Source organism: Dendrobates tinctorius, unplaced genomic scaffold (genome assembly GCF_039654945.1).
Source record: "Dendrobates tinctorius isolate UK_male_01 unplaced genomic scaffold, ASM3965494v1 ptg000160l, whole genome shotgun sequence".
NCBI lineage: Eukaryota > Metazoa > Chordata > Amphibia > Anura > Dendrobatidae > Dendrobates > Dendrobates tinctorius.
This window is the reverse complement of record NW_027361827.1, coordinates 9,694,943-9,716,221: the sequence shown is the minus strand read 5'-3', so window position 1 is coordinate 9,716,221 and position 21,279 is coordinate 9,694,943. Positions and strand designations below refer to the sequence as shown.

The window sequence follows — 21,279 nt, the reverse complement described above, 5'->3', positions numbered from 1 at the left end:
CTTCTGGCGCTGAATTTTATGGTGAGGAGGCAGGAGAGGTTTTGTTGTGATGACTCTTCCATGAATACCATATTTATGCAGGTGTCTCTGAACAGTAAAACAATGTACCACAACTCCAGAGTCTGCTAAATCTGTCTGAAGGTCTTTTGCAGTCAAGTGGGAGTTCTGATTAGCCGTCTAGCAATCCTACTCAGTGAAATTTTGTTTGGTCTTCCAGATCTTATCTTGACCTCCACTGTTCCTATTAAGTGCCTTTTCTTAATTACCATATTTTTCGGACTAGAAGACACACTTTTTTTCCTCCAAAAATATGGAGGAAAATGGGGGAAGCGTCTTATAGTACGATGTACTTGCTGTGGATGGGGAGGTGGGGAAGGGGCAGTGGGTCGCAGGAGTCGGCTGCTGCGGTTAGCACCTTTGCCCGCTGCTAAAGATAAATGAATATTCACTGCTCTCCACTCCCATGGGTGTGGAGAGCAGTGAGGATTCATTCTCATTAGTAGCAGGTTCACATAATCGCCCCGGCCTCTGCATGAAGCCAGAGGCTGAGGTTACTGTGCCTGCTACTAAAGATCAATGAAGATACACTGCTCCACACGCCCATAGTCCTGGCGTGGAGAGAATTGAGTGATCCGGCAGCTGTTGTTGGTTGGTAAGCAGCGCATGACGTTTACTGCCATGCACAGCTTACAAGAATAAATCAGCTGCTGGCATTAGAACAGGGCTCTGCAAGGGAGCAGAGGGAAGGTAAGTAGAATTTTTTTTTTTCTTCATCTTTTTCTGATGGTGGCCATGCCTGCCAGGATGGAGGATATTTGTACAGAATTGACAACATTTTTTGCTTCAAATTTTTTTTTTTCCTCCTCTAAAACCTACGTGTGTCTTATAGTCTGAAAAAAATATGGTACATTTCGAACTAAGGAAAGAGCCACTTGAAACTGCTTTTGTATCTTCTTATAGTAATCTCCCTCTTTGTGGGATTCCACCATTTTCATTTTCAGAGTTCTAGGCTGCTGCTTAGAAGAACCCATGGTTGCTGCTTTTCTTTAGCACAAAGTTAGAGGAGGCTGGGTTTTTATACAGCTAGGAAACCAGCCATAATCCTAACAGGCTAGCTAAGGTCTAAAACCTTGGTTAGTTATCTGAGCACACAAATCTCCAAGGGTGCTTAAACTTTTACATAGGCCCATTTTCCTTTTTGTAATTTGTAAAAATGACTTTTTTTTTTTTTTACCTAAAATGCAAAGGAAATGTGTTATCTTTAACTTTAGGCCTTTTAGAGATCATTTTATCTTCAACTTGCTTAACTGTTCAAAATAACAGTAATTTTGACCAGGGTTGTCCAAACTTTTACATGCCACTGTAGGATTAAAATAGGTTATTCATTTGGACCACCCCTTTAATTGGCAAAATCACCACCAATGAAAAAAATGTTGCGAAGGGTCACTAATGTCTTCCTAAAAGAGCAGACAGTGAATAGATATTAGGTTCACACTTCAAGGTTCTGGGATCCTGGCTTGCAGAGCAGGATCCCACAACCCACTGCGGCAGCTCTCACAGGGAAAACGATCTCTCATGTTAACCCAAGATTTCACACTTTGAACTAAACAAACTGTTACATTCTAGAACTGCTCTGCTAACTACAGATCTGTATCTAATCTCACCTTTATCTCTAAACTCCTGGAAAGGTCTATGGGTCCCGTTAAGGGCCTGTCACACTAAGTGATATCGCTAGCAATATCGCTATAACGTCACTGGTTTTTGTGACGTTATAGCGATATTGCTAGCGATATCGCTATGTCTGATACTTGCCTCCGACCGCTCCCCCGCTGGTTATCGCTGATCGCGTGAGAACGTCCAGGAATGTTTCTTGTAGTCAGCTTCCTGCTGGGGCTTCCTGCTGTGGGGAGACGAGGGACGCGTGGACGCGGGCGGGAGGACGTCAGGATCACCTCGTCTGACAGGTAAGTAGCGACCCCCGACCCCTGCGATGTCGCTGGTGAGATTTGCCTGTGTGGCAGCTCACTAGCGACCACTTAGCGATGCACCAGCGATCCTGACCGCGTCATATCGCTAGTCGGGATCGCTGGTGCATCGCTAAGTGTCACAGTACCTTTACACTAAACGATGCACCAGCGATCCTGACAACGATACGACCTTGTCAGGATCGCTGGTGCCTTGCTACATGATGACTGGTGAGCTGTCAAACAGGCAGATCTCACCAGCGATCAGGACCAGCGAGGACGCTGGTATCCATGGTAAATATCGAGTAACTAAGCGTGCGTGGCTTAGTTACCCGCTGTGTACCTTGGATACCTGTGTGCTTGCACTGGGAGCTGGTATCCAAGGTATACAGCGGGTAACTAAGTGACGCGCGTGCTTAGTTACCTGATATTTATTCGGTCGTCCATGACAGCACCACCTGAGAGAGGGGATCCGCCCTGTAGGAACAGGAAACCTACAGATACAAAAAGGGTGGCACCTCTCCCACGCATCAGTTGGTTTCCTGTTCCTAGAGGACAGGACTCTCTACAGATACGTCCGTCATGGAGTCGTCATTGAAATACCCAGGCCGGCTGACCGACCCAGGTAGCGAGGGGGTCTCCTACCTCGGTCAGTGCGGGGTCCCTGGAAGCGCCACGCGGGTAGGTCACCACGGCAGTGGACGGAGCAGGTGGAGCAGGGGTCCGGTGGATGCTCTCTCCAAAACGCCGGCACCTGGTATGTATGCCCCGGTCCAGCTGCGCTTCCCCAGGCCCGGTCCTCCCGGTCAGTGCTGGCCCCTGGCGGCGTGCTCGGGGGGGCTGGGGCATTCCGAGCAGGGGCGCTGCGCGGATCCTTCGCGCGCGCTCCCGCAGGGCTCTGGTGAGCGGCGGAAGTGACGCGGCGGAAGGGGAGGAGCGATAGCGCCGATACCAGAAGTCGGGTGCCGGCCGGCCTCCGGCGCGCGCCGCGGGTGCACGCCTGTCCGGGGGTCGCACGGCGACCCGGGTGAGCCGAGGGGGGCCGGAGCATGGGGGAGGGAGCGCGAAGGCCGGGTGGGTGGTGCTATGGCAGGATACCTGCTGACCGGACACCAGGAGGCCATATAAGGCAGATGGGGACGCCGCTGGGGTGCTTCTGAAGGCCCCAGCAATGGATACAACGGAAGCCCCCTTAGACCAGCAGGACGAGGCGCAGGAGCGCCCGCAAAAACAGGCCACGACAAAACCGCATGCGAGTGGCCAGCAGAAAAAACAGAGACGAACTAGCGACCAGAGCCGCGAAAGTTCCTCCAGGAAAGAACCCCCTGCTTCCCTCCGTGATCCGGTACCTGCTTCATCTGCATGGGTAAGAGATCTCCGTGAATGTACCCTGATGCAGTGTTCCCTTATGTTTTTTCGCAGGGGAAGAAGGCTACGGGAAAACAGAAGCACAGGGAATGTGCCCTCTGTAGTTCCCCCCTACCAGATGGCCACCCTAAAAAATTATGCCAACCATGCATTCGGCAAACGGTAGGGGTTAATAAAGACAGGGAGCCCAGGGGTAGATTGTCAGGCCCTTATACTCTCCCCCGTTTATGCAGGTAGCGGAAGAGACACCTGACTTCACTTCAAACCTGAGAGAGATGATCAGGGCAGAAATGAAAGTCTTACCTCAAAGAGAACCTTCTAGGAGAAGAGAGGCTAGTGGTTCAGGCTCGGAGACCTCAGTCGCCCCTGGGAAAGGTGACAACTCCTCGGACTCCTCAGCCTCCTCATCGTCTTCCTCGGATGAAGACTCTAGCCGGTTCTGCTTCCCCTTAGACCAGATGGACAGATTAGTGAAAGCAATACGGTCCACCATGGGGGTAGCAGACAAAAAACGGGAACTCTCTGCACAGGACATAATGTTCGGGGGTCTAGACCCCAAAAAACGCAGAGCTTTTCCATTAAACGATAAGGTTCAGAGCCTAATTGACAGAGAATGGAAGAGACCGGAAAAAAGGGGCTCTATGCCACCAGCCTTTAAGCGGAGATACCCCTTTGATAACCCGGTAGTAAACAAATGGGATAAAGCCCCGAAACTAGACGCAGCAGTAGCCAAAGCATCTAAAAAATCCGCCATACCATTTGACGATATGGCCTCCTTGAAAGATCCGCTAGACAAAAAAGCGGATTCCTTTCTTAAAGGGACATGGGAGATGTCAGCAGGCGCATTAAGACCAGCGGTAGCTGCCACCTGTACAGCCAGATCCATGATGGTCTGGCTAGATCAGCTAGATTCTGAGCTAAAAGACGGAGCTTCAAGAACATCTATTCGGAAAAGTTTGCCGATCATTCAGAATGCCGCGGCTTTTTTAGCCGATGCTTCTGCAGACTCTGCAAGAATGGCGGCTAAAGCCGCGGGGCTATCTAATGCAGCGCGAAGAGCGCTCTGGTTAAAATGCAGGCCAGGAGATATTCAAGCCCGGTCCCGTCTCTGCTCCATTCCTTGCGAGGGGGAGTACCTATTCGGGCCCGTCTTGGACGAATTGTTAGAGAAAGCTGGAGATGACAAAAAGAAATTTCCCAGTCTCCCGAACCCCTCTTACAGACGTCCCTTTACCAGGAAAGGTTTTTTCCGGAGAAGGCCGTCCAGAGATCAGGGCAGATGGGATGAGAAAAAAAGGAAAGGTACAGGATTCATGTTTGGAGGGGGGCGCCAGGAAGGTCCAGCTCGGGATACGAAAAAGCCGCCCCAATGACTAGTTGCCCCGGTAGGAGGGAGACTAGCTGCCTTCTACCCATCCTAGTCTCTGATCTCTAATAGCAGCTGAATATTGGGGATAATAGCCGTGGGACTACGACTAGAGTTTTCTAGGGTTCCCCTTGATCAATTTAAAATCACCCCACTCAGGTCGTCTGCTTCAGAACAAGCTGCCCTGGAGGCCGAGGTTCATGACCTGTGCGCCAAGAAAGTCCTGATAGAGGTTCCAGAGGGAGAATGGGGGAAGGGATTCTACTCCCCTCTGTTCCTGGTCCGCAAACCAGACAGCTCCTTTAGGACGATAATAAACCTTAAGGCCCTCAACAAGTTTTTGGTCATACGTCCTTTTAAAATGGAAACGATTAAATCTGCAATAAAATTGCTGTTCCAAAACTGCTTTATGGTGGTGTTGGATTTAAAAGACGCTTACTACCATATACCCATCCATGCAGGCCATCAGCGGTTTCTCAGAGTGGCGGTTCAGTTGGATGGGTCAATTCGACATTTCCAATATGCGGCCCTCCCCTTTGGAGTGGCTGTCGCTCCCCGAGTATTTACTAAAGTAATAGCGGAGGTCATAGCCCATCTACGTGAATCGAACATTCTGGTGATCCCCTACCTGGACGATTTTCTTATTGTAGGTAAAACGGCGAATCATTGTTTACAACAGCTACAAAAGGCAATGTCTGCCCTAGAACGGTTAGGATGGTTGCTGAACGTCAAAAAATCTCGGTTGCAACCAATGAAAGTCCAACAATTCTTGGGCCTAACCCTGGATTCTGAGAAACAGGAATGCCGTCTGCCTCTGGAGAAGCTTGTTCGCCTCCATTATCAGATCCTGAACGCCTCCAATAACCCCACTATGTCCCTCAGGAAAGCCATGTCCCTTCTAGGCTCTCTTTCGGCCTGTATCCCGGCAGTCCAGTGGGCCCAGTTTCATGCAAGGAAACTACAGAGCGAGGTCTTATTACATCAAAAAGTCCTTGGGGGTTACTTGGAGGGTCAGCTAACCTTGTCCCGTAACACTAGGGAGTCCCTAGAGTGGTGGTTAGACAAGGATAACTTGTCTAAAGGGGTGCCCTGGGAGTATAACGTAACCCGCATAGTCACCACGGATGCTAGTCCTTACGGTTGGGGAGCTCATATGGGTGAAATATTAGTCCAGGACCAATGGCAACATGATCAGTTAGGAATGTCATCTAACCTAAAAGAATTGACAGCAGTAGAACAGGCGGCTAAAAAGCTCCTTGTGTATCTACAGGGCCATCACGTGCGAGTGTTCTCCGACAATCAGGTCACCGTGGCATATATCAATCACCAAGGCGGGACCCGTTCCAGACCCCTGATGATTGTAGCAGAGCGGTTGTTCCATCTAGCAGAACAATACTTTCTATCTTTAACAGCGTTGCATATAAAAGGAAGAGACAACATCACGGCAGACTTTTTAAGCCGCAATCAGCTAAAGCAAGGGGAATGGTCCCTAAACACCTCCATATTCAATCTGATTGTTCAAAGGTGGGGATATCCAGAGGTAGACCTCTTCGCCACCAGAGACAACAGACAATTGAAACAATTCTGCTCCCTAAATCCCAGAGAGAATCCTCTGGCGGTAGATGCCTTCCTGATAAAGTGGGACTTCAGACTAGCCTATGCCTTTCCTCCCCTTTCTCTTCTACCCCTGGTGACGAGGAAAATCAGGAAAGACAGAGCGAGGGTTATAGTCATCGCTCCGTTTTGGCCCAGGAGAGCATGGTTCTCATTCCTCAGGACCATGTCAGTGTCCGATCCTTGGGTTCTGCCGGACATCCCGGATCTCCTGTCCCAGGGCCCAGTCTTCCATCCGCAGGTGGCTGGCCTACATCTGACGGCGTGGAGTTTGAACGGTCATTATTAGAAGAAAAGGGCTTCTCCGCAGACCTAATTAACACCCTACTTAAGAGTAGAAAAATCATTACCACAAAAATTTATGTCAGAATTTGGAAAAAATTCCTTCAAAACTCAGGAGTAGTCGCTGGGGATTCAGCGCCGATAATGCAGATATTAGAGTTCCTACAAAAAGGTCTGGACATGGGGCTCTGTACCAGTACCTTTAAAGTACAAGTGTCAGCCTTGGGGGCCCTGTTTAGCTGTAACATCGCTGGTAATTATTGGGTAAGCAGGTTCATTAAGGCGGCAGGTAGATCCAGGCCAATAATGAAGGATAGATTCATGCCGTGGGACTTGAACCTAGTCCTCACTGCTATGACGGAGACCCCATTCGAACCTATCTCGTCGGCTTCCCTAAAAAATCTGTCCCTCAAAGTAGCCTTCCTGGTAGCTCTAACATCAGCCCACAGAATAAGCGATATCCAGGCTTTATCTAGGTGTCCTCCTTATTTACAGTTCAAAGAGGATAGGGTAATACTTAGACCTGATCCAGCGTACTTGCCGAAGGTAGTTTCTAGTTTCCATAGGACACAGGAAATAGTTCTTCCATCCTTCCTCCCTAATCCAACTAACGAGAAGGAAAAGAAACTACACACCCTGGATGTCAGGAGAGGCCTCATAGAATATCTGACAGTCACCGATCCCTGGAAAAAAGATAATGCCCTATTTATCTATCATCAAGGCCCCAGAAAAGGTTGTAGGACATCAAAAAATACACTAGCCAGATGGATTAGAGAGGCGATTTCAATAGCATACACCTCAAAGGGCAGGTCGCCACCCGGGAAGCTGAGGGCGCATTCCACCAGGGCCATGGCGACCTCATGGGCCGAAAGATCAGAAGTCTCCATTGACCAGATATGTAAGGCGGCTACTTGGTCCTCTCCGAGCACTTTTTATAGTCATTATAGGCTAGATCTGGGTGCTTCCACAGACCTCTCTTTTGGTATAAGGGTGCTGCAGGCTGTAGTCCTCCCTAAAGCTGATGTTACTCTCTGTAAATCTCTCAGGTGGTGCTGTCATGGACGACCGAATAAAGTCTTAGTTACTCACCGGTTAACGGTATTTTTCGGAGTCTATGACAGCACCCGTATATTCCCTCCCTTAGTTTAATTGGGGTGTGCACGTCTATTTCTTGTATATGCTCACTGGTGTTAAAAGTTTATAAATTGTAAAGAATACTGTACATAAATCATGCATTAACCTTGGAAGTCCTCTTGTGCTCTGTAATCCAACTGATGCGTGGGAGAGGTGCCACCCTTTTTGTATCTGTAGGTTTCCTGTTCCTAAAGGGCGGATCCCCTCTCTCAGGTGGTGCTGTCATGGACTCCGAAAAATACCGTTAACCGGTGAGTAACTAAGACTTTACCTTGGATACCAGCTCCCAGCATCTGCTTACAGCTCTGGGAGCTCGCTGATCGTTGCTCTCCCGCCTGCCACACATAGTGATCTGCGCTGGCCAGCGGGAGACCAACGATCAAAAAATGGCCCAGGACATTCCTGCACTATCAGCGATACCCGGCGCGGGGGGTGGGGAGCGGTCGATGATGCATATCACACACAGAGATATTGCTGGCGAGATCGCTGATGCGTCACAAAATCGGCGATCTCACTAGCGATCTCGCTGTTTGTGACGGGGCCTAAAGGTACTGTCACACTTAGCGATGCACCAGCGATCCCGAACAGCGATATGACGCGGTCAGGATCGCTGGTGCATCGCTAAGTGGTCGCTAGTGAGCTGCCACACAGGCAGATCTCACCAGCGACATCGCAGGGGTCGGGGGTCGCTACTTACCTGTCAGACGAGGCGATCCTGCGTCCTCCCGCCCGCGTCCACGCTTCGCTCGTCTCCACAGCAGGAAGCTGACGACGAGAAACAGTCCAGGACGTTCTCGCGCGATCAGCGATAACCAGCGGGGGAGCCGGTCGGAGGTAAGTATCAGACACAGCGATATCGCTATAACGTCACAAGTTATAGTGAAATTGCTAGCGAGATCGCTTCGTGTGACAGGCCCTTTATGGTCATCTAAGCTATCTTTCAGATAACTCTCTGGCTTCAGCTCTTTACACTCTATTGAAATTACACTTATCAAAGTCTCTTGAACGATCTAGTAATAGCCAATTGTAAAGGTCACTACTCCCTTCTGATTCCCCTGGATCTCTCTGCAGTAGTTAATGCTGTGGACCACTAGCTCCTCTTAACTCTGCTCCTCTCTATAGGACTCAAGGATACTGCCCACTCTTGGTACTCCTCCTGCCTCTCTGATTGCTCCTTCAATGTATCTATCTTTTACTGGCTCTTCTTCCAGTTGAGTGAGGTTCCTTAGGGTTTGGTTCTAGATCCCCCTCCTCTTTTCACTATAGACCCTCCCTATTGGGCAAACAATCAGCTGATTTGGTTTTCAGTGCCATTTCAATGCTGATGACACCTATTTATATGAATAGTTAAAGAAAAGGTGCACTATTGTCAATAATATCAATAAACAGAGTGCAATACCTAGCCTGTATAACAATGAATCCAAGAAAAAAGAAGAGACTAGACTAATAATGGTATGCACCTCCATAGATTAAAATATGAAAAAAAACCTTTATTTCTTCTTGGACATAATAGACTTAAAAACATTTAAAATACAACACGCAACCCAATACCCAACACCCCAAGCCCCCAAAGAATAACCAGACTATGCAAGCCTTAAATAAAGCCCATACAATGTGTAAATAACAGCCCCCTAGCATATTATTGCAGGGATACATGTGTCATTATAATACAATTGCATAGCGTATATCACAATAAACATGAAAAATACAGGCTACAAATAATGCGAATGGCTAAAGGTAATTGCACACACAAATATCCCTGATAAACGTCAAATGGCAATGTCAAACATAAGTCACCTTATTGAAAAAAGCTCCTATAATAATTCACACATGCATGCCCCCCCCCCCCCCCCCAAAAAAAAAAAAAAAATTGCCAATATGCAAAACAAATTGCCAAGAGGCATAAAGCGAAGGAGTTAAGTAGCTGAAAAATATCAGGTATAGACTGCTTGAGAAAGGCAGAGAAATGTGCTGAAAAGTTGCTGCTAATGGATCAGTAAAGCCACGGTTGTTCCCTGTAATTTTTGGAATGCTGGCTGTTTTTTTTTTTTGTTTTGTTTTTTTTTTTTTGTTTTTTTTTTTTTCTCTCCCTGATTTTCTATTTTGGAGATTTGGACATCACCTTAAGGCCTCTTTCACACTTCAGTTTTGTGTGTGTGTGAGAATTTTTTCCGTCCGCCAGAAAGGATTTAAGGGTTAAATTACCGGCTGACTTCCTTTCTCCGGGCATGCGCACTGTAAAATGCAGATCCTACAACAAACAAAACGTTGCGGGTCCGTCCAGGCATGCCGGCGGACGCAAAACATTTGGCGGTTCCGCAAAAAACGCATCCAACGCATGGCCATCCGTCATGATCCGCCGGTAATGCAACTCAATGAGGAAAAAAACGGATCCGCCAAAAAAAAAATGGATCCGAGCAAAGAGTGTACTCTCTCATCACTAGTTGTTGCACAATGTATGGATTGACAAAATCATGTATATTTTACACTTTGTATTAACAATCCATGATTATTCAGAATTATAAGTACCTTGTATTTATACTCACCTGTGAGTGAGACTCACTGCTTGAGAAAGGCTCAGTGTGAGCCGAAGCATCGCCATGCTATGTGGGGCTGAATAAAATCTACTTTTTCACTTTTGAATATTGAAGTGCTGCCTTCCTCTTTGTTTTTGTCTGGATTGGACAAGTATTGGATGTATTGCTGAGGAGGCCTGGGCACCCGCCATATGGTATTGTGCTGTTCCATTTTTTTACTATAGATATAAATAAAATATATATTTATATTATAATCACTTATATTTGTTTTGTGTGTAAACATATTTGATTGTTGTATGTAATGATATTATGGTTTCAATGGAGAATGAAAAAGAAGAGGTTGAACAAGGAAATGACATGACAATTTTTTTTTTTTTTTTTTTTTTTAATGATCTTTATTTAGCATACAAATCCACATGAAAAACTGCATCAAATCTGTGCGGAATTTCAACTGTTTTTTTTTCTGCCAAGAGGAAGAATTCAAGCAGAAATTTCTGCAGGCAAATCCGCAGCGTGTGCACGTAGTCTTACTAAACTCTCCCCTCTCAAGTGTGAATACAGCAGCCAGAGTCCTATTTCTGTCCAACTACTATACTGATGCCTCTATCCTGTGCCAGTCGTTGCACTTGTTGCCCTTCTGCTACAGAGTCCAATATAAACGTATCAATCTCGCCCACAAAACTCTCCACAGTTCTGTTCTGCTCCATCCTACATCTCTCAATATGTCTACTCGCACCCATACTCTGTTCTGCTGATGATTTGACCAACATCCTCTGAGCCGAACCTCATACTGTCTCCAAACATTCTCTTGTTCTGCCCCAATTCTGTGGAATGCACTACCCCAATCTAGTCGTAGCTTTAATTGTGCACTAAAAACACATCTTTTTGACTGGCCTTGCGCCTCACCTCACTAAGGCTAATTTCACATTGGCGTTTTTTGCGCAGTGCATCGTGCGCAATAGAAACGCATCATGCGTTTGCATTTTTTATGCGCATTTGTTCTCTAGGGGTTAAAACCAGTGTCTACACATTTTTATGCCAAAAACGCAGGCACACGAAAACGCAGACGAACGCATGTCCATGCGCACACCTGCATTCCCATAGACGGTAATGCGTTATTTTGGTGCATTCCGTGCTCAAGCTTTTTTTTTTTTTTTACGCCTTTCGGCGGACCCAAAAATGCAACAGGATGCGTCTGGCGCACCTAGGCGCACACCTTGAATAACCGCATGCGTACGAAAACGCATACGAGCGCGTGCAAACGCAAGACCATGCGCACACCATGTTAAACATAGGTGCACATGATGCATGGACGCGCACAATGTGCTGCGCAAAAAAAACGCTAATGTGAAACCAGCCCAAATGTTCCTTGTTCTCCCTTCCTAACTTTCCCCAGAAACTGGTCCCAACGTTATTTCCCACACTCCATGCACTCAATAGTACTTTGTATCTGTACTTTGATACTGGTTGATGACAAGTCATGTAGCTTTATTTTAATACCCTTACTAATGATAATGATGGCTGAACCATACATGACAAGCACTTTTTTAACCTATTGTTTCCCACCTATATCCTCATAGATGGTAAACTTACGATCAGGACCCTCACTCCTCTTGTATTGTTGAGTAATGTTTTGCTTTATAAAGTCTTATATATCTTTTGCTGCAGAATGTGTTGGCATTATAGAAATAAAAATGATTATCCTTTACTGAGCAGTTGCCGAATGGTAGCCACATTTATAACGGTTACAGTTCAGTAACCTCTCAGCACTGGATGTAGCAGTTTAGTGTGAGATCTTGGAGATCCTGCAATTCCCCTATGAGAGGAGCTGCAGAGAGTTGTGGAAATCTAACAGAAGTTGGGTCCTTAAGGGTACGTGCACACGCTGTGGATTGATCCGCGCGGATTTTGCGAAATCCGCAGGTAAATCCGCAGGTCAAAAGACCTGCGGTTTTGCCCTGCAGTTTATCATCTCTACAATGGAGGAGATGGTAAACCGCAGCGGAATCCGCAGAAAGAATTGACATGTCAATTCTTTCTGCAGATTAGAAACCACAGCAAATCCGCGTGGAAAAATCCGCACAGTCTGCACTGTGGTTTCCATTTCCCATAGAATATATGGTACTGTACACCTCGGCAGAATCCGCATCGTGTGCACATACCCTTAGGAGGACATGAATCGCACTTGTCAGCATTTTCTTAATTGGTGACTTTACTAGTTAACATTCACCCCCCGGCTTGCCATTGTATTGTTAAATAAAAGGGGTGGTCACAGATTGGATTATGGGTACTCTTTAACTTCAGATCTTGAAATTTGATACCTGGTTCCCGCCTACCAAAAGCAGCACAAGTGGCTGTGTTAGACTAGTGTCTACCTGTATAGAGTGAATAGAAGGTTCAGAACTTACGAGGACAACTGAGAAGTGAGGATGCTAATTGTACAGGTAGCTTGTCTCCGTTTCCCTTTTTTAATGTATTTTCCTAACTTACTGTTTACACTTTTTTTTTTTTTTTTTTTTCCCGCCCCACCTCCAGATTCACCAGGGCACAGTTCCGGTTTCATACACTGTCACAACGGTTGCACCACATGGAATCCCTCTTTGTACAGGACAGCACATCCCTGCTTGCAGTGCACAACAGGTTCCAGGCTGTTCTGTCGTCTTCAGCGGACAGCACTTACCAGTCTGCAGCGTGCCTCCACCGGTAAGTGAAGCACTCCAACATTAATATGGGGTTTGGGTCTGCATAAACAGATTTAGCTAAGCCTTCGTTCTCCTTTAAATGTAACTTAATGACCAGTTCACATGTGACATATATGCAAGTCACATGTTGAGCACCAATGTATCTAGTGTACTTAGGAGCCGAGCCTACTCCATACACAGTGGGTTTCTAGGGTTAAAAAGCCAGTACTCACCTGTAAATGAAATCCCTTGATGCTGTGGTTAAGTGACCATGATAGCCACATGGCTAGAAAGTGGAGCACCCCATCCCTGTGGTTCAGTTGCAGGATGCCATCAGGTTGTCGGGCCCCCAGAGCGCCCACATTTTTCTCCTGATGCAGGTCTTTAAAAGAGATGTGTAATATATTAAAGTCCAGCAGTATTGTACTTCTAATCAAACCAGTTTCACATTCCCTAGGGTGACCTGAAATAAATGTAAAAAAAAATTGTTTAACAAGGTATGTGTAAATAAGGTATGTTATACTAATGCCAGTCTTTCTAGACCTTTGTAAAGATCAAAAGGTAGGTTTCCACTGGGCGAATATGCAGCTGACGTTCACTGCTGATTTGTAGGAGAGAAACCTCTGCATATAACAGTGATGGCTTTGTGAATGAGATTGTATGCAAATTGCAGCAAGTTAATTTATGCAATAGATATCAGCACAGAAGCAATGTAAAGGGGGAAAGGGCAGAAAGTCCATGCTTTTTAGCAACAAAATCTGAAGCTCTACTTATCACACTTGTCACATCAGATACATGGCACCTGGGACTGTACTGTTAAAGGGGTTGTCCATTACTAGGACAACCCCTCTTGATCTAAATGTTTGGCCTCAATTTAAAAAAAAACAAACTATACTCCCCTCCTGTGCTGGTGCTGTTCCAGCAGAGACAGTGATACCGGCGCTGATCGGGCGCCAAGCTATTTGTCGGTCCTTACTAAAAAAAAAAAATATATATATATATATTTATTTATTTTACGCACTTATATAGCGCTATTAATTCTACAGCGCTTTACAAACATTATTAGTACTGCCTCCATTGGGGCTCACAATCTAGAATCTCTATCAGTATGTCTTTGGGATGTGGGAGGAAACTGGAGAACCCAGAGGAAACCCACACAAACACGGGGAGAACATATAAACTCCTTGCAGATGTTGTCCTTGGTGAGATTTGAACCCAGGACTCCAGCGCTGCAAGGCTGCAGTGATAATCACTGAGCGGTCTTGAAAGGAAATGATTAATGGTTTTATAAATATTAAAAAAAAAAAAACAAAACTGAAAATTGTGACATGCATTTGTATTCAGTCCGCTGTAGTCTGATGCCCCTAATTTAAAATCCTGAGTGACCAGTTGTCTCCAAAAGTCACATAATTAGTAAATTGAGGTTACCTGTTTGTAATTTCTCAGTTTAAGTATAGCTGTTCTGTGCACATTATGGATCAATTATATTTCTTAATATATTTAAAAACCATATATCATTTTCTTTACTCGTCACAAATAGCACTACTTCGTGTTGGTATATCCCAAAATCCCAATAAAATACGTTTTTAAGTTTGTGGGTGTAACATGGAAGAGTTCACGAGGTATGAATACTTTTCCAAGGTGTGTATAGGTGTATGTGCACGCATACAGATCAGTGTACCTCTCGAGACTGCTGCAATTGACTACAAAAGTCCATGTAGCCCAGGCTTAACACTGCGCCCAATCTGCAGATCCTTTTTGTGTGGTACACGTCTGCTTGGTATCTATAAGGGGAATGCCCTCTCGGTACAAGCAAACACCCTAATGGGTAATATGTATTCATACCCCCTTGGACTTTTCCTTATAGAATAGAATTTTTTCCCCCTTCTACCCTAATCTATACATTTATCATGTATCCTCATCCTACCTGGTGCTCTGATGCCGAGACTGCGGTTCCAGTCCTTTTGCATCCAGGATGACTGCTGCAGTGGGGAGTCTGAACCCCGCCTTGCCTGCCTTTCAGGTCCCATAGTATAGGCATCACTCTGTCTTTTACCACTGTGGCAGCCATCTTGGATGCAGTAAGACCAGAATGCTGTCTTAATTGAGGAAGAAATTGGAGGCCACTAGGCTAGGTCGCTTTTAAATATACTGAAGTTTTGAAAAGGTAGCTATAGTTCTGAATGCCTAGCAATATAACATTCGCGACTTTTTGTGCAACTCATATTAAATAGTATTAACTAATATTTTTCTCTATTTACAGATGCTTCAGGCTTGCTCCGTTCAACATTTACCAGTTCCCTATGCTGCTTTCCCTCCCCTCATTTCCAGTGACCCATTCCTGTTACATCCACCGCACCTTTCTCCACATCACCATGCACATCTGCCCCCTCCTGGCCAATTTGTGCCCTTCCAGACACAACAGTCTCGATCGGTAAGCAAAATTCTAAAATCTACCGATGTCTCCATAACCTTTTATTACCTCTGCCAATGGCCCCAAAATTGTAGTGCACCTCAAGAACAGCCATAAATTCAGGGTTATGTAAAGGGGCTCAGAAAACTTCTAGTATGAACACTTAGTTTATGAAAAAAATATAATGTTCCTACCAACAATATCATGCTACCATTTTTATAAGCACAATTAGTAAAATCTAAAATGGTGTTGTGAGATCCAAGCCTGTCAACATTTTTCTAGCTTAATTTTAGATTGAATGCAAATACTTCTTGGTAAAATGAAGGCCTGTAAATCAGCGTCAGACTGGAACACCTTGGGCCCACCAGAGAAAATCATTCTTGGGGCCCACTATGTAGCTGCATAGAGTTAAATACCAGACCACCAATTATGCGGTAAATCACGCTAATATCCGGGTATAATATAAGGTTGTACATGTCTTAATTATGTAGCAGGAGTTGGGGTAGCCCCCTCATAGAATATAAAGCAGCCCCCTCACATAGTATAATGCAGCCATCTCATAGAATATAATGCAGCCATCTCATAGGGTATAATACTGCCCCCCTCATAGGGTATAATACTGCCCCCCTCATAGGGTATAATACTGCCCCCCTCATAGGGTATAATGCACCCCCTCATAGGGTATAATGCACCCCCTCATAGGGTATAATGCACCCCCTCATAGGGTATAATGCTATATAGATATACAGTGCCTACAAGTAGTATTCAACCCCCTGCAGATTTAGCAGGTTTACACATTCGGAATTAACTTGGCATTGTGACATTTGGACTGTAGATCAGCCTGGAAGTGTGAAATGCACTGCAGCAAAAAAGAATGTTATTTCTTTGTTTAATTTTTTTTTAAATTGTGAAAAGTTTATTCAGAGGGTCATTTATTATTCAACCCCTCAAACCACCAGAATTCTGTTTGGTTCCCCTAAAGTATTAAGAAGTATTTCAGGCACAAAGAACAATGAGCTTCACATGTTTGGATTAATTATCTCTTTTTCCAGCCTTTTCTGACTATTTAAGACCCTCCCCAAACTTGTGAACAGCACTCATACATGGTCAACATGGGAAAGACAAAGGAGCATTCCAAGGCCATCAGAGACAAGATCGTGGAGGGTCACAAGGCTGGCAAGGGGTACAAAACCCTTTCCAAGGAGTTGGGCCTACCTGTCTCCACTGTTGGGAGCATCATCCGGAAGTGGAAGGCTTATGGAACTACTGTTAGCCTTCTACGGCCTGGACCGCCTTTGAAAGTTTCCTCCCGTGCCGAGGCCAGGCTTGTCCGAAGAGTCAAGGCTAACCCAAGGACAACAAGGAAGGAGCTCCGGGAAGATCTCATGGCAGTGGGGACATTGGTTTCAGTCAATACCATAAGTAACGTACTCCACCGCAATGGTCTCCGTTCCAGACGAGCCCGTAAGGTACCTTTACTTTCAAAGCGTCATGTCAAGGCTCGTCTACAGTTTGCTCATGATCACTTGGAGGACTCTGAGACAGACTGGTTCAAGGTTCTCTGGTCTGATGAGACCAAGATCGAGATCTTTGGTGCCAACCACACACGTGATGTTTGGAGACTGGATGGCACTGCATACGACCCCAAGAATACCATCCCTACAGTCAAGCATGGTGGTGGCAGCATCATGCTGTGGGGCTGTTTCTCAGCCAAGGGGCCTGGCCATCTGGTCCGCATCCATGGGAAGATGGATAGCACGGCCTACCTGGAGATTTTGGCCAAGAACCTCCGCTCCTCCATCAAGGATCTTAAGATGGGTCATCATTTCATCTTCCAACAAGACAACGACCCAAAGCACACAGCCAAGAAAACCAAGGCCTGGTTCAAGAGGCAAAAAATCAAGGTGTTGGAGTGGCCTAGTCAGTCTCCTGACCTTAACCCAATTGAAAACTTGTGGAAGGAGCTCGAGATTAAAGTCCACATGAGACACCCAAAGAACCTAGATAACTTGGAGAAGATCTGCATGGAGGAGTGGGCCAAGATAACTCCAGAGACCTGTGCCGGCCTGATCAGGTCTTATAAAAGACGATTATTAGCTGTAATTGCAAACAAAGGTTATTCCACAAAATATTAAACCTAGGGGTTGAATAATAATTGACCCACACTTTTATGTTTAAAATTTATTAAAATTTAACTGAGCAACATAACTTTTTGGTTTGTAAGATTTATGCATCTGTTAATAAATCCTGCTCTTGTGTGAAGTTTGAAGGCTCTAACTTATTTGCATCTTATCAAACCTGCTAAATCTGCAGGGGGTTGAATACTACTTGTAGGCACTGTATACACTCACTGGCCACTTTATTAGGTACACCTGTCCAACTGTGTGTTAAGACTTAATTTCTAATCAGCCAATCACATGGCGGCAACTCAGTGCATTTAGGCATGTAGACATGGTCAAGACAATCTCCTGCAGTTCAAACTGAGCATCAGTATGGGGAAGAAAGGTGATTTGAGTGCCTTTGAACGTGGCATGATTGTTGGTGCCAGAAGGGCTGGTCTGAGTATTTCAGAAACTGCTGATCTACTGGGATTTTCACGCACAACCATCTCTAGGGTTTACAGAGAATGGTCCGAAAAAGAAAAAAAATCCAGTGAGCGGCAGTTCTGTGGCCGGAAATGCCTTGTTGATGCCAGAGGTCAGAGGAGAATGGGCAGACTGGTTCGAGCTGATAGAAAGGCAACAGTGACTCAAATTGCCCCCCGTTACAACCAAGGTAGGCAGAAGAGCATCTCTGAACGCACAGTGCGTCGAACTTTGAGGCAGATGGGCTACAGCAGCAGAAGACCACACTGGGTACCACTCCTCTCAGCTAAGAACAGGAAACTGAGGCTACAATTTGCACAAGCTCATCGAAATTGGCCAGTAGAAGATTGGAAAAACGTTGCCTGGTCTGATGAGTCTCGATTTCTGCTGCGACATTCGGATGGTAGGGTCAGAATTTGGCGTAAACAACATGAAAGCATGGATCCATCCTGCCTTGTATCAACGGTTCAGGCTGGTGGTGGTGGTGTCATGGTGTGGGGAATTTTTTCTTGGCACTCTTTGGGCCCCTTGGTACCAATTGAGCATCGTTGCAACGCCACAGCCTACCTGAGTATTGTTGCTGACCATGTCCATCCCTTTATGACCACAATGTACCCAACATCTGATGGCTACTTTCAGCAGGATAATGCGCCATGTCATAAAGCTCGAATCATCTCAGATTGGTTTCTTGAACATGACAATGAGTTCACTGTACTCAAATGGCCTCCTCAGTCACCAGATCTCAATCCAATAGAGCATCTTTGGGATGTGGTGGAACGGGAGATTCGCATCAGGGATGTGCAGCCGACAAATCTGCGCCAACTGTGTGATGCCATCATGTCAATATGGTCCAAAATCTCTGAGGAATGCTTCCAGCACCTTGTTGAATCTCTGCCACGAAGAATTGAGGCAGTTCTGAAGGCAAAAGGTGGTCCAACCCGTTACTAGCATGGTGTACCTAATAAAGTGGCCAGTGAGTGTAGATATAGAGTTAGATAGATATAGATAGAAAGATAGATGTAGAAATAGATAGATATAGAGATAGATAGTAGATAATGGATAGATAGAGAGATAGAGAGAGAGATAGAGAGAGAGATAGAGAGAGAGATAGAGAGAGAGAGAGATAGATATAGAGATATAGTGTTAGATAGAAAGATAGATATAGAGATAGGTAGATAGATATAGAGATAATAGATATAGAGATAGATAGATATAGATATAAAGATAGAGATAGAGAGAGCGGTAGATAGAGAGAGAGATAGATACAGAGATCGATAAATAGATAGAGAGATGGATATAGATATAGATAATAGATAGAGATAGATAAAGATAGATAATAAATATAGAGATAACAGATAGATATAGAGATAGAGTAAGATAGAAAGATATAGAGATAGGTAGATATAGATAATAGAGATAGCTAGATAGACATAATAGATAGATATAGATAGATAGAAAGATAGATATAGAGATAGATGTAGAGATAGAAAGATAGAGATAGAGAGATAGATATAGAGATAGATAGATATAGAGATAGAAAGATATAGATATACAGAGAGATAGATATAGAGATAAATAGATAGATATAGAGAGATATAGAGAGAAATAGATATAGAGATAATATATATATAGAGATAGATAGATATAGAGATATACAGAGAAAAGATATAGAGATAAATAGATAAAGATAGATATATAGATATAGAGATAGAAAGATAGATATACAGAGAGATAGATATAGAGATAGAGATATATAGATAGCTATAGAGATATAGAGATAGACATAGAGAGAAATAGAGATAGATATAGAGATAGATATATAGATATAGATATAAAGATAGATATAGAGATAGATATAGATATAGAGATAGATATAGATATAGAGAGCGATAGATAGCGAGAGATATAGATATAGAGATAGATAGATACAGAGAAAAGATATAGAGATAGATAACAGATAGATAAATAGATAGGTATAGAGATAGATAGATATATATTAGATAGCGATATATATAGATAAAGAGAGATAGATATAGATGGTAGCTAGATAGATAATAAATATAGAGATAATAGATATAGAGATAGATAGAGTAAGATAGATAGACATAGAGATAGATGTAGAGATAGAAAGATAGATATAGAGATAGATATAGAAATAGATAGATATAGATAATAGATAGAGATAGATATAGAGATAGATAGATATAGATAATAGATAGAAAGATAGATAGATATGAGAGATAGAGAGAGAGAAATAGAGATAGATAGAGAGAGCGAGAGAGATATATAAAAAAAAACAAAACACAATACTCACCTCTCCTCCTCGCTCCCACGCTGATCCCGGCTTCAGTGTCAGGAGCTGCCCCCTCTGCCAGACACACAGCGGGTGCGCGATGTAGTGACGTCATCGCGCACTGGCTGTGAGCCAGGAGCAGAGAGGACTGAGGGCGGCGCCGGCCCTGATGCAGAGCGGCTTACTGGGCTGGGGGCGGGGCCTCTGGGGGTGTGGAGACCTGAAATGATATTCACTGCTTCGCGGTGAATATTCATTTCTCTTTAGCAGCGGGGACAGGGGCTCCTGCCTCCTGACACCCGCTGCTGCTCCGCTGGCAGGGGCCCCCATAGCAGCTGCATGGTGTGCGACACACCACTGGCTGGGGGCCCCTGGAGCAGCGGGGGCCCTAGGCAACTGCTGGCCCTGTATGCCAGCAGGTGCCAGGGCCCACCAGATGCCAGGGCCCACCGGAGAATCCTCCGGTTCCCCGGTGGGCCAGTCCGACGCTGCTGTAAATGGTCGATAATTCCTGTCTGCCAAGCATCCATTATATATTGGATTATGTTCTGTTTGTCTGTGTTTGCTTAACTTTGTATTATTGCTTTTCTTTGGTGTTACAGCCTCTGCAGAGGATAGAAAATGAAGTGGAGCTGTTGGGTGAACATCTACCTGTAGGAGGATTTACATATCCTCCGCCTGCTCATGCACCCACATTACAACCCTCTACGCCCTTACAGTTCATAACCCATGATCCTTTGCACCAGGAGGTTTCCTTTGGAGTTGTAAGTAAATGTTTCTGATTGCCTTACTTTTACAAAGTTGTGTTATAACCTTAGTTAGACAGGCAGCCTCTGGTCTATAGTGAACATGCCAGAGATGCAGCACACCAACACACAGCAGGAAACCAGTTGATGTCCGAAGAGGTGACTATTAGGAATTTTTTTTTTTTTTTAAATTACATCCGACGTTTGTATCTAGGAGTTCATACATAAGTCGCGGACTTGCCTGTTCAGACTTCCAAGTGACAGCTGCAGTCCACAAGCATGCATATAGACCCGAG

At 45.0% G+C, this 21,279-nt stretch overlaps 1 protein-coding gene across 4 annotated transcripts in view; it reads left to right on the top strand.

Annotated features, from left to right (window-relative positions):
• Positions 1–21,279, top strand: part of RNF38 (ring finger protein 38) — a 415,096-nt gene that overhangs the window by 383,088 nt on the left and 10,729 nt on the right. For all 4 annotated transcript variants that reach the window (XM_073549653.1, XM_073549654.1, XM_073549655.1 and 1 more), the window contains 3 exons: positions 12,801–12,968; positions 15,210–15,380; positions 20,840–21,001. In XM_073549653.1, the coding sequence (XP_073405754.1) occupies positions 12,801–12,968; positions 15,210–15,380; positions 20,840–21,001 (501 nt within the window). The remainder of the gene's footprint in view (positions 1–12,800; positions 12,969–15,209; positions 15,381–20,839; positions 21,002–21,279) is intronic.